This window comes from Scyliorhinus canicula, chromosome 10, assembly GCF_902713615.1.
Source record: "Scyliorhinus canicula chromosome 10, sScyCan1.1, whole genome shotgun sequence".
Taxonomy (NCBI): Eukaryota; Metazoa; Chordata; class Chondrichthyes; order Carcharhiniformes; family Scyliorhinidae; genus Scyliorhinus; species Scyliorhinus canicula.
Window position 1 is genome coordinate 94087135 of NC_052155.1, and position 26436 is coordinate 94113570.

At 44.3% G+C, this 26436-nt stretch overlaps 2 protein-coding genes across 4 annotated transcripts in view; one reads left to right on the forward strand and one right to left on the reverse strand.

The window, feature by feature from the left end:
• Positions 1 to 8672, reverse strand: part of LOC119972522 (acyl-protein thioesterase 1-like) — a 91816-nt gene extending 83144 nt beyond the window's left edge. Inside the window, exon 1 of one of the 3 annotated variants that reach the window (XR_005462067.1) lies at positions 8104 to 8304. Coding sequence is in view for 1 of the 3 variants with exons in the window: in XM_038809370.1 (XP_038665298.1) it covers positions 8104 to 8172 (69 nt within the window). In the remaining 2 variants the exon portion in view is untranslated. Of the gene's footprint in view, positions 1 to 8103; positions 8305 to 8635 lie in introns of those variants that run through there. The other 2 variants (XM_038809371.1, XM_038809370.1) reach the window with 2 other exon arrangements.
• mrpl15 (mitochondrial ribosomal protein L15) lies at positions 8602 to 18060 on the forward strand. The gene is made up of 5 exons (XM_038809369.1): positions 8602 to 8843; positions 10711 to 10868; positions 12685 to 12850; positions 16485 to 16608; positions 17627 to 18060. Exons 1-5 carry the CDS (start codon positions 8742 to 8744, stop codon positions 17962 to 17964), a joined length of 888 nt encoding a protein of 295 aa, XP_038665297.1. The 5' UTR covers positions 8602 to 8741; the 3' UTR covers positions 17965 to 18060.
• The last annotated feature ends 8376 nt before the right edge of the window (positions 18061 to 26436 follow it).

The following is a 26436-nucleotide window of genomic DNA, read 5'->3' on the forward strand; positions in this document are numbered from 1 at the left end:
TCCTCCCCAATCACCTCCGGTACACAGTCCTCCATTCTACACGCCAGTACCTTTGCCAGGAGCTTGGCGTCTACATTAATCAGGGAGATTGGCCTGTAGGACCTGCACGCCTCCGGGTCTTTACCCCGCTTCAATATCAGAGATATGGTGGCTTGTGACATTGTCGGCGGCAGGGTCCCTCTGTCCCTTGCCTCATTGAAAACCCTCGCCAAGACCGGGCCCACCAGCTCAGAGAACTTCCTATAAAACTCTACTGGGTATCCATCCGGCCCCGGGGACTTCCCCGACTACATAGCCTTAAGGCCCCCCAATACCTCCTCTACTCTAATCGGGGCCCCCAGCTCTTCCACTCGCCCCCCACCAACTGTTGGGAATGTTAACCCGTCCAGAAACCTTTTCATCCAGAAACCTTTTCATCCCCTCCGGTTCTTCCGGTGGCTCCGAAGTATACAGCTTACGATAGAAGTCCCGGAATACCCTATTCAATTCTGCCGGGTCCCCCCTCGTCCCTCACTCTACCTATTTCCCTGGCCGCCTCCCTCCTCCTGAGTTGCTGCGCTAACAGTCTGCTAGCCTTTTCCCCATGCTCATACACAACTCCCCTCGCCTTCCTAAGCTGTTCCACGGCCCTGCTTGTGGATAGTGCCCCCAGTTCCGCCTGTAGTCTCTGCCTCTCCCTGAGTAAAACCTCCCCCGGGGACTCCGCGTGCTCTTCATCTATCCGACCCATCCCCCCCCCCCCCCCCCCGCCGGTCAGCCATAGCCTTTCTCGGGCCGGCCCCTGGCCCGTGCGTCGCGCCTTTCCTGGCCCGCCCTTTGGCTGCCTCCACCCTCGACCTCCTTTCCAGTGCCTATTTCAAGTCCCTCTCCCGTCAGCAGAACAACCCCCCCTCCCCTAACCCCATCCCCCGATACCCCCACCCCTGCCATCTACTGGCTGTAACTTCCCCCCCCATCTGACTCCCTTGACTAGCCAATCTGCTAGCCCGGTGACTCAACACTCCGGCGCCTTCCTGTCTCATTCCCATTGTTTCCCCGTCCTCCTCCCCGCCCACTGGGACAAGCCGGCTCCAGTGTCTTCCGCGAGCTGCACAAAAAGCACAAACCAGCCCAAACAGGAAAAAAAAACACAGAAAAAAGAGAAAAAGCACATAAATGTCCATGAACAAAGCAAAGAGTCTCAAATGTTCCGCTTGGCCCCTTTGGCCCAGCAAACCGTTGAGCAGCATTCCAGGCACATTCGGCGTTCCTTCCCACAGAAATCCTCGGGCCCTAACTCGTGTCCTTGGGGCCTCCTTTCGGGACCAGCCCCAGGTCCCTCACAAAATCCATCGCTTCTTCGGGCTCGGAGTAGTGGTGCGTGACCATAGCCGAGCTGGGAACAGCAGACCAAACTTCACGTGCTTCTTGAACAGCACCTCCTTGACATTCTTAAAGGCTGCTCGCCGCCGAGCCACCTCCTGGCTTAGGTCCTGATAAATGCGGAGAACACTGTTGTTCCACGTGCTGCTCCTGGTGCTCTTTGCCCACTGCAGCACCCGCTCCTTGTCCACGAACCTGTGGAACCTAATCACCATCGGGCGGGGGGGATCCGCCCTGCCGCCCCTGCCTTGCCTGCACTCTGTGTGCCCCCTCCAGCTCCAGCGGTCGCTGAAAGGCTTCGGCCCCCATCAGCTGCTTCAGCAGGTCTGCTACAAACGCTGCAGCATCAGCTCCCTCAGCCCCCTCCGGGAGGCCGACCATCCTCAGATTGTTCCTGCGGACTCTATTCTCCAGCTCCTCCACTCTGTCCAGCAGTCTTCTCTGCCGCTCTTTCAGGCTGTCAACTTCTAGCGCTGCAACCGTTTGCGCATCCGCCTGCTCCTCCACCGCCTCTCCCAGCTCCTTAACTTTAACATCCTGGGCGTCCAGCCTCTGGTTCAGCTGATCCACCGCTTTCTGGATTGGGTCCAAGCTGTCCCGCTTCAGCGCTTCAAAACTGGACTTCATTACCTGGAGCATGTTATCCAGCGCCTGCTGGATTGCTGAGTCCGGGGTCCGTGTGTCCGCCATCTTAGGTCCCAGGTAATTTTCTTCAGGTCCTTGTCTCTGTCCCCTTTTCCCCTTCTTCTTCTGCCGTCTGGAATCCCGCTGTTCCATGTGCCGCAGCCCGCTCCTCAGCACCTTCACTGCCGCCTTCCTTCGCCCAGCTCCTTAAATTTTACCTCCTGGGCATCTGAAGTGGGTCCAAGCTGTCCCTCCTCAGCAACTCCAAACTTTTTTTCCTTGTCCTGGAGGAAGGAAGGTCCGTGGGTCCGCCATCTTACCCTTCAGGTCAGTTTCCTCCTTGCCTCCGTCTCTCTCTCTCTTTCTTTCTTCCTCTACCTGCTGGCCTCCCACGATTCCATCCGCTGCAGCCCGCTCTCCTCTTCTTTCACGGCAGCCTTTTTGCCGCCCCCGTGGTCCCGCTAACGCGGGGAATCAGCTGCTAAGCCCTGCTGGAGTGAGAGCCCTCCGAATGTGCGGCTCACTCGGAACATCGCCGCCACCGGAAGTCAGCAACTTGTCTCATTGACCTACAATTCTATAAAGGAACCTGTTTTAACATCAAACCTATTTTTTCCCTTGCATAAATAATAACCTCATGTCTTAATAGTTGAAATAATTTGTCAGTGTTTGTTAATAATTGTGTTATTGGCCTCAATCAAATTGCCCAATCGCTACCTTTCTAAAGTGTATAGACTAGTACTTTAAGCCTCTTTGGGTAAATGAAGTATTTTAAACTACAAATCATTCGTATGCCCCTTTCCTGAACTATTTCCATAGTCTCACTATCACTCATCATTGGAGTGCAGCAGATCTAAACACTATATTCTTATGAGGCCCAACTTGGTCAAGGGAAAGCACAAGGACAAAATGATGTTTCATTTTGTAGAAACACAGTAAACGGGAGACGGTCATTCAGCCCTTTTGAGCCTGCATGCCCATTCAATACGAACACCATACTCTCCCCATACCTTTGAAACCTTTATGGTAAATCTACTTCCTTCTTAAATATATTCACTGGCTTGGTCTCCACAGCCTTCTGTGGTAGAGAATTCCACAGTTCCATCATTGTCTGAGTGAAGAAGTGAAGGGGCTGGTATAGCACAGTGGGTTAAACAGCTGGCTTGTAATGTAGAACAATGCCAGCAGTACGGGTTCAATCCCTGTACCGGCCTCCCCAAACAGGCACCGGAATGTGGCGACTAGGGGCTTTCCACAGTAACTTCATTGAAGCCTACTTGTGACAATGACCGATTATTATTATTCCCCATCTCAGTCCTCAGTCCTAAATGACCGACCTCATATCCTGAGACTGTGATCCCTTTCTCTAGGCCTTCGAGCTGGAGGAATAAACATCCCTGCATCCAATTTTTCCGCCCTGTCAGAATTTTATATGTTTCAATGAGATCCTCTCTCATTTCTTCTAAACTCCTGTTAATACAGACCTAGTCCACCCAATCTCTCCTCATACGACAATCCGGCCAACCCAGGTAACAGTCTGTTGAACCTTTGCAAGTACTCCCTCTATGGCAAGTATATCCTTATGTTAGATAAGGAGACCAACATTGCACACAATACTCCATATGTGGTGTCACCAAGGTCCTGTGCAGCTGCAGTATGATATCCTTATTTCTGTGCAACAAAGGACAACATACCATTTGTCCTCTCAGCTGTTTGCTGTACCTGCTGCATGCTTGCTTTCAGTGACTGGTGCACAAGGACATCGAAATCCCTTTGTACATCAACATTTTCCAATCTATTCACCATTTAAATAATATTCTGCCATTCTGAAGTGGATGACATCACATTTATCAACATTATTCTGCATGTGCCATGTATTTGTCCACTCACTCAACCTGTCTAAATCACTCCTGAACATCCTCCTCTCCACTCACATTCCCACCAAGTTTTGTGTCGTCAGCAATTCTGGAAATATTACATTTGATTCACTTATCCAAATCATTGATCTATTTTGTGAACAGCTGGGGCCCAAGCACTGAACCCTGTGGGATCCCACTAGCTCGCACCTGCCATTTCAAAAATGATCCATTTATACCTTCTGTTTTATATCTGCTAACCAATTCTCAATTCATGCCAATATAGTACCCCCAATCTCCTGTGTTTTAATTTTGTACATTAAACACTTATGTTGGACTTTATCAAAAGCTTTCTTAATGGATGGCCTGGTGACAACAGTCTGGAATTAAGGCTGGCACTCCAGTGCAAGACTTCAGGATTGCCACTGTTGGAGGTGACATCTTTCAGATGTGGCATTAAACTGAGATGCCATCTGCCTGTCCTCCTGGGTGCAAAAGATCCTTTGGCATTATTTTGAAGAGGAGGAGAGTTGCCTGGTGTCTTCGCCAATATTTATCCTTTCATCAGTATCACAAGAATAGATCATTTGGTCATTGCTGTTGGTAGGGGTTTGCAGTGTTCAAATTGGTTGTTACATTTCCTATGCTATACCTGCGACTATACTTCAAAGTGCTTCACTGGCTGCAACATGCTTGAGATATTAGACGGTCATGAAAAAGCTTTAAAAAGGCAAGTCTTTCTTTATTTTCTTTTGCTTCTTGTTCATGCATTTCTAGAGATTTATGAATCATGATCCTTTTCTTTCACCACTGAAGAAAGTAAGGGTAGTTTTAAGGAATTTAGCTTCAAGTGGATTTAAGTTAATGTTTCTGTGCCGAGAAGGGTAAAAACCTACAGCTAGATTCATGCTGGACAGGGCTGCACGGTGGCATAATGGTTAGCACTGCTACCTTGCGGTGCTGAGGACCCGGGTTCAATCTCAGCCCTGGCTCACTGTCCATGTGGAATTTGCACATTCTCCCCCTGTCTGCATGGGTTTCACCCCCACAACAGAAAGATGTGCAGGGTAGGTCAATTGGCCACACTATATTGCCCCTTAATTGGAAAAAAATTACTGGGTACTCTTAAAAATTAAAAAAAAAAGAATGCTGGACAAAGGTATCTGTATGTGCGGGGGGTTGGTTTCAATTCCCGCTGTGATTCTATGGTGCTTAGAGAGGGTTTATGGCATGAAGAGTAAATAGACATTGCTTAGCAAGAGGTCACTTTCCAGAGGGAAGGGCTTTCATCTGTCTAAGTTTTAACCAGAAGCCAAAGCAGTTGGAGACAGAACTTCAGGGAGTGAACATCTCTCAACTCTGCTTCAAGATATTGGACAGGATGAAGAGGCAGGCTTCCTAAGGTACAAGTTACAGTCCAGGTAACCAGGGAATTTGGACACGAAGAATGTTTATGGCAACTATAGTTAAGTGAACAGAGACGGAGGTATTGTTCAGAACAATTCAAGGAAGAACGAACAGAGTTTTCTGGGTTAAAGTAACAATTTTATTAACCAGATTTATAGTGGGACAGCGGCCTTCAGAGGTAAATGAAACGTTTGATGCCATTTTAGTACAGCCTGGGAATCGGGAATTAAAGCAATTGTGAACAGTTTGCACAGCAGTCAAGACAAATAAATCCTAAAGGGATTGGTGTAAAATCGTGGACTGGATTCACTGTTAAAAAGCTTTGTTTTAAAGTGCCATTTGAAAAATCTGGTCTGGATTTCGGAATGTAAACTGATGAGTAATGCTGCGAGAAGATTTTAAAAAGTGTGTTTTTGGGAGGAGTTTGGAAAGTCTCATGTGACAATCATCTGGGAGAGATTCAGGATTTGCAGGAGAAATCCTCAGACACTAACTTGGGTTCAGAGTGGAGTGTGTATTTGACCAGTCATCAGCTGTGCTTAAAAGGAACTCTGCGTGCTAATGAAACCATTGTACCTTAAGATGTACTTTGCAATCCTTGTTATTCCTAAAACCTCTGTATATTTGTTAAACTACGGGGAAAAGTAAAGGAGTACCATATAATAATCCAACTTTTGCTGTTTAACAAATGTTTTTTTCTTGTTATTAAAACTAATCAGCAGCCCTGTGACTCTGTTCCTCCACGTTTTATAAAAAAGGTAGAAGTTACGGTCTTTTAAGCCAAGGCTCCATTCTGGGATCGTCCCGTCCAGTTGTATCACCAATTGGGATTGTAACACATGCAACAATTTTGTTCCTCAAAATGTAAATATGTTTAGCGTTGACCTCATCACCTACGTAATATTGCCTTCTCCATTTGACAAATACGGCCCCATTCCCCCAGCACACCGATGAGTTCTCTGTTGTTTCAGCTCCTCCACATGCTGAACACCAGCACAAATATTCATGTCATTCCTTTCAACATCTTCACTGAGCTCACTGAACCAAGGACCCCACACCGATCACAGCATGACAGCACTGGTAACTAACCTTCAAGCAAACCCACATTGATTGACAAAAACATTCTGCGAAAAGGCCAATGCTTTGCCCATGGTAACATTTCCCATAATTTCACAGATATTATCTTGTGTAGCAAACTATGATAGGCAACATCTGTCTGGGAACATGGGACTGGTTTAGTACAGTGGGCTAAACAGCTGGCTTGTAATGCAGAACAAGGCCAGCAGCTCGGGTTCAATTCTTGTACCGGCCTCCCCGAACAGGCGTCGGAATGTGGCAACTAGGGGCTTTTCACAGTAAATTCATTGAAGCCTACTTGTGACAATAAGTGATTATTATTAATAGGATTGAATTTGATGGAGGACAGTAAGTCACAAGCTAAGTTTTAAGTTCAAGGTAGAAGAAAAGGTTTACATAAAAAAAGTGAAAATCAGCAGACTCGGAGAGCTGTAAACAGCAACAAAGGGATTCAAACAAGAGGTGCAAAGAATAAATCTGAAGGCAAAAAAAAAATTCATGAAATATCAAAACCAAGCCTATTATAAGAATAGCAAGGGAAAAGTGGTAAACAGGATGAGATCACCAAAAAGACACAAAAAGGAGGCATTGGCAAACTTTAAATTAGCACTTTGTGCCTAAGAGGACAAGAATAAATTATCAGTGGAAAATGAAAGAGCTGAGGAAATTGCAGATGTAGTCACCCATCAGGAATTTTGTCACAGGACTGGAATATGCAAAACATTCCATTATTTGAGGAGATTGGGGAAGAGACACAAACCAGGTATGGTAATGACAGATGTATCAATCCAACACCTATTATGGGAACGTTACTGCAATGTCATTATGGGCAAGACGTTTGAGCACTTGAACAATTATGAATAAATGAGCAAAGATTTGTGAGAAGCTTTTGATTCTGAGGAAGTCACTGACACAGATCTGGAAAGGAACACACAGGGCAACAGATAAAAAGGAGTGGCACTGGGTGAATTGCTCCTTTGGAGTCAGTACAAACATGATGGGCCAAATAGCCTCCTTTTGTGCTTTAGCTATTCTTTGATTCTCTGGGTGGATAATGAATGCATCTACATATTATCTATATGGACTTAGAGAAGGGATTTAATAAGGTCCCATATCAACTTCATAACAAAACTAAAAGCAAGAACCAAAAATTGGAGACTAAGTGAATGAATGGAAGGATGTGACAAATCATGTTTCCCAGCAAAACTAGGCACTCTGCTTTTCAGCATATATATCAATTTCTTGGATGAAGGCTGGGCACATAACAATACATTAGCAGGCACAGTAAATTGCGCAGATGGGAGCAGGATTACAAAAGAGCTATGTTTTTCCTGCAAAACAGTGCAACTTCCTGTTGGTAGCTGAACATAGCTTTCAAATTTGATGACCAATGTGAAGTTTTCATTGAATGTTTTACCATCCCAAAAGCCCATTTTAGCCTGTCCCTGGAAGCCTTTCAATTTCTTTAGTTTTGAATGATCCTTTGACATAGTTAAGAACGCTCTTACATTCCTAATTATCCTGCTCTCCAGCAACCTATTAAACTTCGCTGATAGCTTTTTGTTTCCCCCAATGGAATACGATGCATGTTGTTTTTTGCGCCAATTACAGATTAGAAATTCGCTTCAGTAGATAATTTAGATAGCAACTACCGAGACACGTCCGTATCGCCCCCTCCCACCCACCGGGGTGGTTCCAGTGCATGACCCTGGTTGGAGACACTAGAAACTGCACCACCCCCCTCCCCTTTGCCCATCGCCTTCCAGGTGAGACTCACCGCGGCCGTGGCTTTCTTTGCAGCAGGGATAATGACAGGAACTGGCGCTGACATGTTGTTACCGCACATACACAACAAAAAGGAAAGTGTCCAGCTAACCCCCGAGTCACCTCCACAACACACGGCCCACCGCCGCCACTCTCCGCGCTCCTCCTACCCGCTCCTGGACCGTTACATCCACCCTCCCCGCGCAGCCGCACAACGCGCCACCGGATGTCCCACCCCCCTCCTCGCCCGAATTTGACGCCTCCACAATCGGAAGCGCAAACCGAGCGGCACGATTGGCTCTGCGGGATGTCAATCAGAGGAAACAATTGGTGGCAGACTGCGCAGGCGCATCTCCAGAGCGTTTTGTAGTTGCGACTTTGTCATAAGTGTGAATAAATATTGATGTAACACGGGACTGCCGTTGTCTTTGTTGGTCAAACTTCAGTGAGCTGCCACTTCCACACTTTGTATTTCGAAGCTATGAAAGGCCCCTGAGAAGGAGGCTGAGATTCATACGCATAAAAAATCAAATCAGAGGACAAACCGGTCACTCCCTGGCTGGGATTCGCCGTTCCCCGCGCCTGTCGTAAAGCAGCGTAGGTCTGGGCCTTACGTCAGCCGTAAGTTGTGGCTGCTGGCGGTCGGGGAAGATGGCGGCGCGCGGGGGTGGCTCGTCTGGAATCGAGCTGCTGCGGCGCCTGCCGCGGGTCTCACTCGCCAACCTGAGGCCGAACCCCGGCGCCAAGAGCAAGGTCAGTTCACCGGTTCCGCTCTTATCACGAAGGCCGGGGCCAGTCATGGCCATCCGTGCATTGTGTTCCTGAGTGACAAGAGGGCCTGGTATCTTGAGGACTAATACACTTGTCACTGTATAGTAAGATCCCAGATACATTAACGGCGTTCAAAAGGCATCCTGACAAATACATAGAGAGGATGGGTATAGAGGGATACCGCACAAGGATGTTCTGGGGTTTTGGCCAAGGTTAGTATCATGGCTGGTACAGGCTTGGAGGGCCGAAAGGCCTGTTTCTGTACTGATTTGTTAATTGTTCTATAGAGCACTTGTTTCTTTGAGGGAACTTGAATGTCAGTTGACGCTGAGGGTGACTGGAAACACTCCCCTCCCCTCCCCCAAAATAGAGGTGCTCTGAAGCCTCAATCAGAGATTGATATCTGTGTGGTACTCCCTCAGTATTGGATGTCAGCCTGGAGATGGGGGCTTTTGCAGAATGAATACGGACACACGGAGGCAGCTATTCGGCCGTCCTGTGGGTGCTGGTTCTCATCTGGTCCTAACCCTTTCCCAGTAGCCCTGTGAATTATTTTTATTCATGCAATCATCCAATTCTCAGAACCTATGGGCAGTGAATCGGTGGAATTCTTTCTGCAGTGGGCTGCAGTCTGGGTCGTTAAATGTTCGAGGCTGAGCTGGACAGATTTTTCATCAGTAAGAGAATCGGGTTAGGGGGATAAATTGGAAAGTAGAGTTGAGAATTATCATATCAGATAATCTCATGAATGGTGGAGCAGACTCGGTGGGGCTGCATGGCTACTTCTGCTCTATGGTGAACCACGTATTGCTACTATATATATATTTACTGTTCGTTATTTGTCCTACTGTTATCCACTACTGTATATATGTTCACTGTTCTTATTCACTGTTACTTTTGTTGTGTTGATGTTTCTGTTGGCTCTGGCCCTTGGAGGAGGTATATAATTGGCAGACCTGTGGCCAGCTCTCAGTGCGGGAGCAGCAGCAGGCTGGCATACTGCTTAGCTTATTAAAACCACTATTCTCTCCTACAACTCGACTCGTGTGAATTGATGGTCCATCATGCTCCCACATCTTATGGTCTTAATTTGCTCATCGTCACCCATTAGGTTTCACCAGTCTCGAAGGCAACAACCTGCAGTTATAAAGCTGCTGTCACATAGTGAAAAATTTCACAACGTTTCAGAGACAGGAATGAAAAATGAAATGAAAATGAAAATCGCTTATTGTCACGAGTAGGCTTCAATGAAGTTACTGTGAAAAGCCCCTAGTCGCCACATTCCAGCACCTGTCCGGAGAATGGAATGGAGAGAGATGCTCAGACAAAGGGGGAAATATTGAGGGAAGTGATTAAACGCTTGGTTCAAGAGTTAAGTTTTAAGGGAAAGGGTGTGTGTGAACTAAAGACTATAAAGGATTTCCAGCGCTTGGGGCCTAGGCAGCTCAAAATGTAGCTACCAATGAAGGGGCAAAGGATGGGGTCTGGAAGCTTTGATGTAGGAGGGAAATAATTCTGTCATGCTTAAGGTGGTTAACTCAAACTAATGCTGACACCGTGTGTCTTTTGCAAATAGTTTTAAAATGTTACTCAAGGTCGTATCAAGAATGCCTTGGCCAAATTAGGAGTATTTCTCAGCTATATTTTCAAATGTGAGCAAGCCCAAAATACAGCATTTTTGTGATTTCTGAAATAGCTATTATTCTGTTTAGATTTTTTCAGTAAGGATGTATAAAGGCTAATGTTCCACAACAAACATCTTTGTCATTCTGTTTTGGGTTCAACTGGCACGACAATGAATAAAAATCTGTTGTAGACAGTTAACAAATAAATAATGCTTAATTTCTAGGAAAAAAGACGTGGCAGGGGCATCCATGGAGGGAAAAAAAGTGGTAGAGGTCACAAAGGTCAGACGCAACGTGGAAACCGGCCACGATTAGGATTCGAAGGTGGACAGACTCCATTTTATATTGTTATTCCAAAATATGGATACAATGAGGGGCACAGGTTGGTGAATGAATGACTCCATTGACTATGTCATAGTCAGCCACTTTATAAACTGCATATCTAGCCTTTCATGGAAAAATGAGGGAGAGCTCGACAGGGTAGATGCTGAGGGGATGTTTCCCCTCTTGAAATCTAGAATTAAGGGGTACAGTAGCATGATCTTATTGACTGGGGGTGCAGGCTCAAGGGATCAAATGACCTACTCCTATTTCTATATTCCTTCGTTTTGCACATTGTCATGACCCCTGGGCTGGTGCATGGTCAATTCTAACCCCACTTGACCCGGAGTCACAACACAATTGAAATTAATTCAGAATTCTTAGAAAAAGTCTTTGGTCCTTGTCTGAATGCAGTCATCGGGTTTGTAAATATACATACAATTAAGTTTATTAATAACAATAACTATAATCAAATCTGCAGCAAATGCAACTGGTTAATCATTATCCAATTCCTAAACCCCACTAAAACACAGCCCACCCTATATGTATATACACACACAAGACAGAGAAACATAGGGGGGTAAAATAATAAGTAAAATGGATAAAACTTTGTTTCAGATGGTTGTCTTGTAGCACACCTTCCTTCAATCTAGGCTTTCAGTTCCAGGTTTTCGCTGCAGATTCTGTGTACAGCTATACAGCTTTTTCTGGAGAAAACACAAGGGCAAGAAAGAGTAGCTTCTTTCTCCTGAACGTCAAGACTCCTACTTTATGTCAGTCTTCATGGTAGAGAACAGCAATAACATTTCAAAAATACTGAATAATCCTGGGGAAAATAGGGGAGAAATAATTACAATAACTATCACTAGAGAAAAAGTGTTAGGGAAACTGAGGGGGCTAAAGGCCGATAAGTCTCCTGGGCCTGATGTTTTATATCCAGGATATTAAAGGAAGGAGCTACAGAGATAGTGGATGCACTGGTAGCAATCTTCCAAAAATCTTTAAATTCTGGATTGGAAAACTGGCAAGTAACACCATTATTCAAAAAAGGAGGGAGACAAAAATCGGGTAACTATAGACCAGTTAGAGTAACACCTGTCATTGGGAAAATGTTCGAGTCCATTATAAAGAATATAGTAGAGCATTTAGAAATACATAAGAATTATCATAGATCAACCATGATCTCATTAAATAACGGAGCAGACTCGATTTCTGCTCCTATGCCTTACATTCACACATGTGCATGTGGACCATATGTTGTGTGCGTATGCAAGAATGTGTGTGGTGCCTGGATGCACTCAATTGTTGCTCGTATCTTTATGCATGCACGTATGTATACTTGGGTGTATAGTGTGATTCTGCATGCAAGTCTGCATGCACATGTATCTCATATATATGTACATTTGTCTATATGCCTTCCTGTTTTCATCGGAATGCATATCTGGCTGCATGCAGGCGCTTGTATGCCTGCATGTATGTGTGCAGACATGCATGAATGATTGTGTGTGTGTACGTGAATATGAACGGAAGTGCCGTTATTGTGCTGCTGTTTTTGGATCTTGTATACAAATTGTCGTATTTTCTGCATTACAATAGTGCCTGCACTTCAGAAGTACTTAATTGGCTGCAAAGCACTTATAGATGTTCTGAGATTGTCAATTGCTTGACAGTAATGCAAGTCTTTCTATATCTGTGTGTATGGCAATTTCCATGTATTTTACTACATGTATTACATGTATGGCAGTGTATCGACATACAAGTACTGAACTGAAGAACAGATGATCTGCGGTGGGATGGTCATTTCTTCGGCGGAATTTAAAAATGTGATATTCTTATGGTTAAGAAAAACAAATATTCTTTTAAATTTCTTCTCTCAGTTATAGGCGGCAATACCAACCACTAAGTCTGAACCGGCTTCAGTATTTGATTGATCTGGGCAGAGTGGATCCCAATCAACCTGTTGATCTGACCCAATTAGTGAATGCAAGAGGAGTTACAGTCCAACCACTCAAACGAGACTATGGAATCCAGCTAGTAGAGGAGGTAATACAAACCAGGCATTATTCTGTGTTAATGGCGCAAAGTCACAGCTCTATTTATCAAGTAGGGTCACCAATTTTCCAGTCTTCTCTTTGTTATTTCCAGAAATCTATCTAACTATCTTTATGTGCAGATAATGGGAAATAAATCTGCCTGTGTTTTTGAATTCTGAGTGGCAAAAGTATAACAGCTATTCAGAAGCATTTCATTGAGATATTTACTGTTTGTCTCAAGGGTTCCAGAAATTCCGCCTCAAATACAAATGGCTATAAATTTCTCCATATTGTTTAATGAACAAGGTCATTAACCACTAGTGGTAAACCTTTGGCTCAGTAGTGGCATTCCCTCCCCTGAGTTGGAAGGTGCAAACCCTGCTTCAAATGGTCCCAGCAATAGGAGACCAATGTTCCAGTTCTCCACTTTCTCTTTGTCCTCCACTCTTCCTCCTCTTCTCACACTTTCTGTCCCTGTTATTTTTTGTGTCTGATCTCTCTTCTAGCCTCACCCCTTCTTTCCTCTGCTCCTGTTCTGTCTCCTCTTCTACTTTCTTCTGTTAACTGTCCCCTCCTTCCCCTTCTTTCCCTTGATGTGCTGCTAACCTTTGCACTTCCACTCTAATCTCCCAGTCCCTTTCTCTTCTCTCCCACTTCCCTCACTTAGATACAAAAATATGAATTAAGAGCAAGAGTGGGCCATTTGGCCCTTTGAGCCTTCTCTGCCATTTAATAAGATAATGGCTGATCTGATTGTAGCTTCAACTCTAGCTTCTATACACTTCGATTCTTGATTGACAAGGGAATCAATCAATAATAAGAAAAATACTGCAGATGCTGGAATCTGAAACAAACAGATACACTCAGCAAGTATGGCAGCATTTGTACAGAGAGAGAACAGAGTTAACGTTTCAAGTCCATTTGGCTCTTCTTCAGAATAGAGAGATGGAGAAAATCTTAGCTACCAAACTTAATTGGAAGAGATTGCAACAAAGATGTAGCAAACTTCAGAATCTAACTCGACCTTAAAAATATTCAATGACCCTGTCTCCACTGCTCTGTGGGGGAGGAAATTCTGCACTCTTAACGACTTTGAAAGAAAATCATTTTTGCTCCTATCTGTCTTAAATGGAAGACACCTTATTTTTAACTGTGTACCCTAGTTCTAGTCTGTCTCACAAGGGAAAACACTCTTTCAGCATCCCACCCAGTCGAGTCCCCTCCAGATCTTACATGTTTCACTAAGATTAGGGCAGCACGATAGAGTGGTTAGAACAGTTGCTTCACAGCTTCAGGGTCCCAGGTTCGATTCCCAGCTTGGGTCACTGTCTGTGCGGAGTCTGCACGTTCTCCCCGCGTCTGCGTGGGTTTCCTCCGGGTGCTCTGGTTTCCTCCCACCGTCCAAAGATGTGCAGGTTAGGTGGATTGGATTGGATTGGATTTGTTTATTGTCACGTGTACCGAGGTACAGTGAAAAGTATTTTTCTGCAAGCAGCTCAAAGGATCATTCAGTACATGGAAGAAAAGGGAATTAAACAAAATTCAAGAAAATACGTGAGAATACATAATAGGGCAACACAAGATATACAATGTAACTACATAAGCATTGGCATCGGTTGAAGCATACAGGGTGTAGTGTTAATGAGGTCAGTCAATAAGAGGGTCATTTAGGAGTCTGGTGACAGTGGGGAAGAAGCTGTTTTTGAGTCTGTTCGTGCGTGTTCTCAGACTTCTGAATCTCCTGCCCGATGGAAGAAGTTGGAAAAGTGAGTAAGCCGGGTGGGAGGGATCCTTGATTATGCTGCCCGCTTTCCCCCAGCAGCGGGTGTAGATGGAGTCCACGGATGGGAGGCAGGTTCGTGTGATGGCCTGGGCGGTATTCACGACTCTCTGATGTTCCTTGCGGTCCTGGGCCGAGCAGTTGCCATACCAGGCTGTGATGCAGCCGATAGGATGCTTTCTATAGTGCATCTGTAAAAGTTGGTAAGGGTTAATGTGGACATGCCGAATTTCCTTAGTATAGGCGCTGTTGTGCTTTCTTGGTGATAGTGTCGACGTGAGTGGACCAGGACAGAATTTTGGTGATGTGCACCCCTAGGATTGGATTGGACATGATAAATTGCCCTTAGTGTCCAAAATGGTTACATGGAGTTACTGGGTTAAGGGGATAGGGTGGAGGCGAGGGCTTGGGTGATCTTTCCAAGGGCCAGTGCAAACTCGATGAGTCGAATGGCCTCCTGCACTGTAAATTCTATGATTTTACGATCACCTCTCGTTCTCCTAAACTCCGCTGGATACAGGCCAACCTTTCCTCATAAGATAAGCCCTTCATTCCAGCAATCAGTCAACTGAACCTTTTCTTCTTGTTTTTTACTTCCTTGCTCATGACTTAAAAGTTACATCAGCAACTAACATTTACTAACTTTGAAGTACCATGGAACATTTCTCTGAGATATAATCAGCCAAAATGGACACTCAGCCAAAAGAATATTGGTGTACCAAAAGCTTGGTCAAAGAGCTGGATTGAGAGGTGAGAAAGGCGGAGAGTTTAGAGATGAAATTTCAGAACATTGGACCTAAATGGCTGAAGGCAAGGGCACCAATGGTGGGCAAAAGGAGAATGGGATGCACCAGAGGAATGGAGAGTTCTGGGGTTGTATGCTTGGGGACGTTTTGGTGAATATATGGAGGTGTGATACATGAATATTAATATAATATTTTAAATTTGAACTAATTGGGGGACCAAGAGTTAATACATATCAGGAAGAACAAGAATGATAAGTGAGTGGGACGTGGTGCCAGATAGGATAGGGGCAACAGAGCTTTAGATGATCTGTAAGTTTAGTGAGAGTGGAAGATGGGAAGCTATCCAGGAGAACATTAAAACAATTGTGTCTGCAAATGAAAAAAATATGGATGAGAGTTTCAGCAGCAGATGGATTGTTTTTCTGGCAGAGATGGGTTATGTATTCAAAGTGAACGTTGTAGTAGGAGTTGCTGCAATTCTCTTTTTAGATTTTTAAAAAATCAGCTGACTTCTTTATCAGCTTCTTTGTTGTTTTACCCCAAGTAACTTGTGTACCTAATCCAATGAACAAACTGATACAAAGCGAGCCAGTTGCAGTTAATTTAGGCGGTTGTTTTTCTTGCTGCCATTAGATGGAAGCAAAGGCACACAGTTGCTGAATGTGTAGACAATCCTGTTATGCAGTTTTGTATTTATCAAGGACATTAGAAACTGAGAAATCATGTTCATGTATGTACTAAGGCATTTGTTAATGTAATAACCTCACCAAGGCAAGTCTTCCAGCAACATACCCTTTTATTAAAGCAACAAAAAGGCCGCTGCTGCAGCTTACAGAACATGAATCCTAGCCTGGGGTCCTACAGAATGATGGCCTGGGTTGAAGCAGCGGGTTTTAAGTTCCCGCTGCTCATTCCCCATTGGGCGAGCTCCTGTCCACTTAATAGGGAGAATTTATATTCAACAAAGCCGACAGAGAGATCTGTTAATGATCCACATGTCCTTTGTGGCCACCATAACAATTAGCATTAATTTTCATATAGATTACTGTTAAATATAACCACAGATATGAGCTAATAATTAATTGCAACCCACTACAGTTCTCGCTTCATTTTTTTAGGGTGCTGACAGCTTTGCAGCAAAAGTAAACATTGAAGTTCAGTTAGCATCAGAGCTTGCTATAGCTGCGATTGAAAGGAATGGCGGAATTATAACAACTGGATTCTATGATCCACGGACTCTGGGTAAGTACAGTTCTGTTCTAATGATTTGTGCATAGATTTTGTGAAAACAAGGCAGTACCTTTTATTGAGTCCCTTGAGAACTATCCAAAATTAAATCCTCATTAACTTTTTTATGGTGATTCTGTAGATTAATAATTTGCTAGCTTCATGTGGCACGGCAGCACAGTGGCTAGAACTGTTGCTTCACAGCTCCAGGGTTTCTGCTTCGATTCCCTACTTGGGTCACTGTTTGTCAGAGTCTGCATGTTCTCCCCATGTCTGCGTGGGTTTCCTTTGGGTGCTCTGCTTTCCTCCCACAGTCCAAAGATGTGCACGTTAGGTGGATTGGCCATGCTAAATTGCCCTTCGTGCCCAAATGAGGTTGGGTGGGATTACGGGCGTAGGGTGGAGGTGGGCTTAAGTGGGGTGCTCTTTCTAAGGCCGGTGCAGACTCGATGGGCCAAATGGCCTCCTGCACTAAATTCTATGATCCTGTGTTTAATTTTCAGGATATACGCACATTTCTAAGCCTCCAAAATGCAGCCCAGAAGCATGCTTAGAGAAATTACTAGATTTCTTGCATAGGTAAACAATGCCTAATGCTTGTTTGAGGTTCCCTGTGCAAACTTGGGTTACCCTGAATACAGCCAGTACAAATAATTAGCAAAAGTCTAATATTGTGCAAGTGTCCTGTGTAAGATTACGGCTAGCTGCAATCCTGTTAATAGTGGGTATATGTCTACAGCACAAAACTGTTCACCAATTGTCATTAAATTGACTTGAGTGATGAACAAAACAGGTAAGTGCGCGACAGTAGTTTTTGTCATTCCCGATGAACAGAAAATGCTAGTTAGCCCTCACATAGAATGAAAGGGTTGTAACATGTGTGAATTATTCAGGCATTAATGGACTTGATCAATAAACTTAACGTGGATTTAAATATATAAACTAGTATGCAACAAACCAGTGTAGAATAATTTTAACAATCTTACTACATCAGCATGATTAATCATTTAACAATGTTTCTACATTCAAACAGATATTTTGTGTAAACCGGTGCCTTTTTTTCTAAGAGGACAACCTATCCCAAAGCGCATGCTTCCACCGGAAGAACTAGTTCCTTATTATACAGATGCTCAAAATCGTGGTTATTTAGCAGACCCAACAAAAATTCAAGGAGCACGGATGGGACTTGCCAGGAAATATGGCTACATTCTACCGGACATTACCAAAGATGAGGTGTACAGCATGTTAACAATGCGTAAGGATCCTCGACAAATCTTCTTTGGTCTTGCTCCTGGTTGGATAGTGAACCTGTCTGAAAAGAAAATCTTAAAACCAACTGATGAAAAGTTGTGTAGTTACTATAGCTCTTGAAACTGATGATAATGATTTGGTTGTAATTAGAAATATCATTGTTGATTACTCGCCTGTATACATTGAATTATGTATTAAAAAAATATTTGTTTTCTACTTCTGAGTTATTTATTTCCGAGCCCAATTTTTCTATGACTTTGATAAATAGTTCTTGGTGTTACACACTGAAAGTTAGTGGACAGTATTTGGTGGTGTTGCTCATGTGAAGTTGGAAAATATACTGTTTAGAACAAAAGGTGTTATACCATTTAAGGTACAATATATTGTTTCTAAACTTGATTTCCTAGGCTGATGCTTCTGAAGGAAAACAAAGCAGAATTAACTTTTGATCACTGTAATCTATTTATTCTTTTCAACTCTTCCATTCTTTCTGTTGTTTTCTATCTTTGTTTGCCTTTTGTTCTTTCTTGCACTCCTGGATTATGGCTCTGATATTTTTCTCACTGTTGTCTCTATTTCATTCTCCCTTTTTTCTGTTGCTTCTTGTCTCTTCTGTATTTCTCTCAGTTTGCCTGTAAGGTTCAAACACTTTTTTACTCGTATTCAATTTCTTCTTTGGTGGGCTCTCTGTAGGAACAAAGTCTTGATGCCGGGGCAGGATTTGTGGACTTCCACGACAGCAAAACTGATGCCGCGCCAGGACAATTCAGCGACAGTAGAGGGGGTAGCAACGTGGTAGCAACAATCGATTCTAATGAAAAACAGTGCAGGATTCACCCGGTCCGTGATTGACACACATGAGGCTGACAAGCTGCAGCCGCAAATGAACGTTACACTCCCCACACACACTCATCCCAGCCAACAGGATGGCACTGGATTGTGCCCATCCTGCTGATGGGTAGCCTGGGGCCAGAGGTGGACATCCATATTCCTGTGGCCCTAAGTTCACAGTGGCGTGTGCAGCTGCATATCTGCCTTGCAGGCCGCGGCAATGGTGCTCCATGTCCGTCCACCCTGATCCAACAGCCCACCCCCGGCAGAAACCTCCCCAGCCAGCGGTACCACTGTCAGCAAAATAGGGCGACATTGGACACTTTCCATACCTCCTCCCTCTCCCTTAGCAGCCACAGCACCTGTTTCACGATTTTTAAAAGTACAAGTGAACCTCGCCGTCAAGAATTCGTCCCAGTGGAGACGGAGCACTGCGGAAGCCCTGGAAAATAACGGGTCAGGCCCACTAATGATATGCCAACGGTGTTTACTGTACGTGCATTCTGGAACGCATTGACGCTGCTGTCAAGGCAAAAAGAATTGTGATTTGACGTGAAACAGGCTCCTGCCATGATTTTGGCGTCAAAACCAATTCTCCACCCAATCGTGTTTCCCAATTCCAGTGTCAGCCGATGGAGAATCCAGCCCCTTGTCTTTTTAAAGCTATGGATACCCAACAAGACTCCAAACCAGGACAGCACTGGAATCACATGAATAGATTTTCCAGTTGATGGATGCAGTATGCATACTTTTTTCCCCACGTAACACACTTAATTTTCCTAAAGCAGAAAGCATTAGGACAGTGTGTAAATAGCCACGGTTTGGGGGCACCAAACTGTTTTTCGGGCTGGTGCTGGTGTTTAAGGCCGCTCTTTCGGGTCAAGGGTGAAAACAGGCGCTGAATGGGTGCCCTGCTAAAAATGCACAGATGTTTAGACTAAAAGCAAATTGCTGCAGATGTTGGAACCTAAAACAAAAACAGAAAGTGCTGGGAAATCTCAGCAGGTCTGCCAGCACTTGGCGAGAGTTCTCTCTCCACAAATGCTGTCAGACCTGAGATTTTCCAGCATTTTCTGTTTTTGTTACATATCTTTAGAAGTCTGATTTAGCCTGCAAGTGCTGTTCAGGAGCAATGTTTGTGGTTAATCTCCATTCAAGAACCTCTGCTAAAGAGTGCACTGATGTGGAGATGCCGGCGTTGGACTGGGGTGAGCACAGTAAGAAGTCTTACAACACCAGGTTAAAGTCCAACAGGTTTGTTTCAAACACAAGCTTTCGGAGCGCAGCTCCTTCCTCGGGAAGGAGCTGCACTCCGAAAGCTCGTGTTTGAAACAAACCTTGTTGGAGTTTAACCTGGTGTTGTAAGACTTCTTAAAGAGTGCACTGGCTGACAGGCAACAGCACGTAGTGGGAAGAGGCTTACAGGTTCTCAATGGTAGTCCTGATGGAGAATATACAGTGGATGAGAGATGTGGGATGAATTCAGAGCCAGGAACACTATTGTCCAGGGCATGACTTCAGTGCCTTAAAATATTTAATGATTTGGCATACGTGGTTAAGGAAAGATCATGCATACTTCCCAGTAACTACACCACAACCTGATCACTGCATCCACCATCCAGTTAGACATCTGTTAGCTTACAGTATCTGCAGGATCATGGTTACCCTGATCAGATTATTTTGCTTGTATGTCACACAAACTCATGAATGGGCCTAAGACCATCGTTTTTCGTTCCGAAAAGTGCCCAGTCTACCTCCTAAGGTATTTTAGAAATTTGAGCAATAGGTGAAGCTAGCTGTTTCACACTGCTACTATGCAGTAGCAACGTGAATGGTATTCACCACTGCCAGGATGCTGCTATCAAGCCAGAAGGACGTTCTGCCTATCACACAAATGAGTAATGTGGTATCTAAATTTCAGTACGACTGTGATGCTAGGTGTGTCCCAAAGACTGCTTGTATCAATCAGCATGTTCCTTCCAATGGGTAAGATGCACACCATATCCAACTAACCCATGCTTGCAAATCTCAAAACCGTGTCCAACATTAGGGATGATTCTGCGATTGGACATTTACTAAATAATCTTGTGTGCTAACAATTGCGCTGACAACCAATTCGAGATTGTTGGTCAGGCTTGCAGTGTGGTGCATTAGCATGTACTGGAAGCTACATATTAATACACAGGACCCTGTTCTTTGAAGACAGAAAGAATGTACATACATTGTGCCTGCTACAACAAAACAAAAAAGTGATAGCATTCCCAAGGGCAATGATTTGACCAATCAGAATTACGCTGCCTGATTTAAACTTTAAAGAATGCTTGCCAGTTAACTATCAGTCACAATTGGTGCATCCTCCATAGCAATGCCTCTACCAATCAGAGTCCACTTGCCAACCAATCTTTTCTCATACAGTATAAAGTTGTTGTTTCTCCTGACATTGCCAGACTTGCTGAGATTACCCAGCATTTCTTTCACAATAAGTTGATGATAATGCTTCTTACCACTAGAGGGAGCCACAGAACGGTCATATATATCATGTGATGAGGGGATTCTGGGATTAGAAGATTATGAGTTAGAGTTAGGACACAACTGGAAGAGTGTCAGGCACAGAGAGCAGTTGTACACTTGAGAGTTCTGTAAGGTAGAGATAGCATAGTTATATACAACAACCTACTTTAGAAATGTGAACGAATCTTAGTAGTGTAATAAATTTATAGTTGTGTTTGTTAACAAAGCTTTGTGTTCTTTATTCAACATCCTGCATCCAAGCCATCCAGTTAAAGCACAATAGAGAATACAACATATGGTGTTTGTTGAATATATGGAAAAAGAGAGTTTTAAGATACCAGTTTGGCCTTTTGCAGAGAAGTAGCTAGGTGATCAAATGAACATAGAAAAGCATTCCACTCTCTTAACAGTTCTCATTAGAATTAATCCAAAATTAAATAACAAGGAAACAAGTTCCTTAGAACAATAATGATATTTATCTCACATTTAATATCTCATGGCCCATAAGTGAAGTCCATTCACTGGACTGTATTGCTACTGCAATTAGTCAAGTCATGTTTAAGAAATGTTATCATGTGCTTTGCAGCATAACCTCCATTTTAATTTGGAAGGGTGTAGGGAAAGAGAAAATATAGTTGAGAATCAACAGAATTGTTCCTATTGCACTGTCATTGCCAAAACATTCAAACATTGATATTCATGATAGAAATACTTATTTTGGAAATGGAAATTTAATAGGATTTTTAAGACACTTATTGAAAAACTGTCTCAAACCCCATCCTATTGTTTGAGATTTCAGTCACTTAATAGGAACCAGCATGTAAACAGTTTGAATTAGAGGAAAGTGAACTTTATGTGCCAAGATTTGATGGGTATAGGTAGAGGATATAAGTAAATGTATCCAACCTGGAGTTTGCCTTCTCAAGATTAGTGTGACATGTTATATAAGGCTACTAATCATTGTCTCCAGCACTTTTCAAATTAAAATGTAGAAAAATCCATCCCCTGTGACTATGCCCTAGACACATTTCATTCCCTTCCATTTAACTTTCCGCAGAGGCACAGCCAGAAATCTGTTCCACCCCTTCAAGTCCAATGCCACAGATGCCATTCAGAGCTTTGCCAACACATTGTGCCTAAAATAATGAATGCCTGGAGTGGAATTGAGTTACCATGGGGAGACTTTGAGAGGATCAAAGATTAATAATAGGTTGATTCCTTGCAATTATAAGGAAAAAAGTCAAGGGTGAGTAAAGGTGATTTAACCCATTAAGATCTTCCCTTCAATATTTCAACTCAGCCTGGCATGCAAAAGCATCTTGAACTCCCCATAGATTTGTTGATTCACTGCAGAGAGATTCATAACTAATAATTAATCATCACCGATGATTAATTAGTAAATAATCATTCTTGGAATATGATTTTGTTTTAAATCTGCTTTTAAATGTAATTTCTACTTATTCAGATTCTGTCACCACAATTTCCATTTTGCCCTTCATCAGATAACGTTACTTGAATTGACTCAATATTAGCTATACAAGCACTTAAATAATCTCATCATATAAAATGGCGTTGTCTTCCTTTATGTTCCATGTAAGTCAGCTGCAGTCATTAACAAGGAAAGAAATAACATGCATTTATACATCATTTATATCCTTAGAACATCCTAAATTTCTTCATGTTAAGTAAATATGACTTTATAAGTCGAGTCCTAGAGGACATAATCAAAAATTTATGTTAAACCTTTAAAAAAATCTTTGATCAGGCCTCAGGTGGAGAAGGATCCAATTCTGGACACCACATTTCAGAAGGACTTCAAGATCTTTGTGAGAGGGTAGAGAAGATTTCTTAAAATGGTATCAGGGATGAGAGACTTCAGCTAAGTGGACAGACTAGAGAAGCTGCGATTGGTTTCCCTAGAGCAGTGAAAGTAGTGGAAATTTAATGGAAGTGTTAAAAAATAAGGGAACAATAGAAAAATAAGAACAAACAGCATCCATGCAGGAAGGTGGGTAACCACAGGTCACAGATTTAAAGTAATTGACAATAGAACTATGACACTTTTTAAACTCCCACAGAAGATGATATATTCATAAATCTCATCTCTTGGAGCGACAGGGGGGTTGAAGGCAGATACAATAGTACCTTTCAAAAGGATATTTACTTAAAAAGGAAGAAAATAGTGGGAAAAATTGGATAGCTGCTTAAAAGAATTGTCATAGGTACGATGGACTGAATGGCCTTCTGGACGGTTCGATTCTATGATACCCATGTATTAGGAATAATCCGTAAAAAGAGCTTGAATTTATATAGCATCTTTTATATTCTCAGGCTGTCCCACAATGTTTCACAGGCAATGGATTACTTTTGAAGTGTATGTGGTGGCCCATTTGCACTCAGCAGCATATCACAAGCAACAAAGTGATAAATGACTAACTGGTCTATTTTGATCATGTTGGCTGAGAGGTAAATATTGGCAAAAGTCCCCCTTGTTCTTTGAACAGTGACATAACTCTTTAGATCCATCATTAACAGCAAGATGGAGTCACAAGTTTACTTCTCGGACACGATTTAACAGCCTCTTCGTGCCTGCCGAGAATCCACGCATGCTGGTTAAATCGGGGAGTGGCCTAAATTGGGAACCTCGCCAGGTGCCAAGTGGTTTGCATTGTAACCGGCTTGCTCCCTTTGGCAGATTAAGGAATTCTGCTAAATTCGCGAGAAACCAATAATCACCAATCAAGGCCAAACGCCATCTCTTTAACGAGATGATCGCCCTAACGACCTCCTGGGATTTAACAGGCTCTTTGGCGAGAGGTCCTGCGAGCGACGATTAATACACAAAAGAGGACCAGGTGGAACAGCACCTCATGGGTGTCCCACACATTGGAGGCCCCTGGATGGTCAAGGACAGGGCAAGGTGGTACTCTGGTTCTCCTGGCACCTGTACACCTTGGCACTGCCAGACTGGTAGGAGTACTGCCAGAGTGGCAGTGCACAGGGGCTTGGGCGTCAGTGTGACACTGCCATGGGTCAGGTTCTCAGGGGAGTGATGCCCATAATAGGAGGATAGAGGGAAGGTAAGGGCAAGAGGGGGGTCTGAAGAGGCTTCCAGAATGTTGGTGGGTGAAGGGGGGTTGCCAGAATGGGGGGCCCGAAAGGGGGTGTGGGATCGCCTGAAAAGGTGAGGGGGGGGGGGCCTCAGCGACCCCATAGCAGGGTGTCCTCACTTGGGGGTATGAGGTACTGCCCATGTGTGTGGGGGGTGTGAGGGACCCACAAGCTCACTTAGAGATCGGTGCTCACTTAGAGCACCCCTTCAAAATGGCGGCCCAATCTCTGTAGAGCCGGTCTGGCCAGCAAGCTCTGCTCCCCAGTGATGAAAATAATTCTAAGTGTGGGTTCGCCCGGAGAGGAACTCGCAAGGGCCCAAAACATGACTAAGTGTCGTTTGATAGCGGTCAAGAGCTTGCCAACGTGGCCGTCGAAAAGCTTGCGGGAAATAGATGGGTAACTGTAAGAGGGACTGGGAAGAAGCAGTCAGTGCAGGGACCCCCTGCGGCCGTTCCCCTGAGTAACAAGTATACCGTTTTGGATACTTGTGGGGGGGACGACTTACCAGGGGTAAGCCATGGGGTACGGGCCTCTGGCACGGAGTCTGTCCCTGTTGCTCAGAAGGGAAGGGGGCAAAGGAGTAGAACATTAGTAATTGGGGACTCAATAGTCAGGGGCACAGATAGGAGATTTTGTGGGAGCGAGAGAGACTCACGTTTGGTATGTTGCCTCCCAGGTGCAAGGGTAAGTGATGTCTCGGATCGTGTTTTCCGGGTCCTTAAGGGGGAGGGGGAGCAGCCCCAAGTCGTAGTCCACATTGGCACTAACGACATAGGTAGGAAAGGGGACAAGGATGTCAGGCAGGCCTTTAGGGAGCTAGGATGGAAGCTCAGAGCGAGAACAAACAGAGTTGTTATCTCTGGGTTGTTGCCCGTGCCACGTGATAGTGAGATGAGGAATAGGGAGAGAGAGCAATTAAACACGTGGCTACAGGGATGGTGCAGGCGGGAGGGATTCAGATTTCTGGATAACTGGGGCTCTTTCTGGGGAAGGTGGGACCTCTATAGACAGGATGGTCTACATCTGAACCTGAGGGGCACCAATATCCTGGGGGGGAGATTTGTTAGTGCTCTTTGGGGGGGTTTAAACTAATTCAGCAGGGGCATGGGAACCTGGATTGTAGTTTTGGGGTACGGGAGATTGAGAGTATAGAGGTCAGGAGCACAGATTTGACTTCGCAGGAGGGTGCCAGTGTTCAGGTAGGTGGTTTGAAGTGTGTCTACTTCAATGCCAGGAGTATACGAAATAAGGTAGGGGAACTGGCAGCATGGGTTGGTACCTGGGACTTCGACGTTGTGGCCATTTCAGAGTCATGGATAGAGCAGGGACAGGAATGGTTGTTGCAGGTTCCGGGGTTTAGGTGTTTTAGTAAGCTCAGAGAAGGGGGCAAAAGAGGGGGAGGTGTGGCGCTGCTAGTCAAGGACAGTATTACGGTGGCGGAAAGGATGCTAGATGGGGACTCTTCTTCTGAGGTAATATGGGCTGAGGTTAGAAACAGGAAAGGAGAGGTCACCCTTTTGGGAGTTTTCTATTGGCCACCTAATAGTTCTAGGGATGTAGAGGAAAGGATGGCGAAGATGATTCTGGAAAAGAGCGAAAGTAACAGGGTAGTTGTTATGGGAGACTTTAACTTTCCAAATATTGACTGGAAAAGATATAGTTCGAGTACATTAGATGGGTCGTTCTTTGTACAATGTGTGCAGGAGGGTTTCCTGACACAATATATTGACAGGCCAACAAGAGGCGAGGCCACATTGGATTTGGTTTTGGGTAATGAACCAGGCCAGGTGTTAGATCTGGAGGTAGGTGAGCACTTTGGAAACAGTGACCACAATTCGGTGACCTTTACGTTAGTGATGGAAAGGGATAAGTATACCCCGCAGGGCAAGAGTTATAGCTGGGGGAAGGGCAATTATGACGCCATTAGACATGACTTAGGATGTGTTGGTTGGAGAAGTAGGCTGCAAGGGTTGGGCACACTGGATATGTGGAGCTTGTTCAAGGAACAGCTATTGCATGTTCTTGATAAGTACGTACCAGTCAGGCAGGGAGGAAGGGGTCGAGCGAGGGAACCGTGGTTTACCAAAGAAGTGGAATCTCTTGTTAAGAGGAAGAAGGAGGCCTATGTGAAGATGA

Coding starts and splice junctions, on each gene's coding strand:
- mrpl15 (XM_038809369.1), top strand. CDS start 8,742: ATGGCGGCGCGCGGGGGTGGCTCGTCTGGAATCGAGCTGCTGCGGCGC. Junction 12,851..16,484: donor GAATCCAGCTAGTAGAGGAG/GTAATACAAACC, acceptor TCATTTTTTTAG/GGTGCTGACAGCTTTGCAGC. Junction 16,609..17,626: donor CTATGATCCACGGACTCTGG/GTAAGTACAGTT, acceptor ACATTCAAACAG/ATATTTTGTGTAAACCGGTG.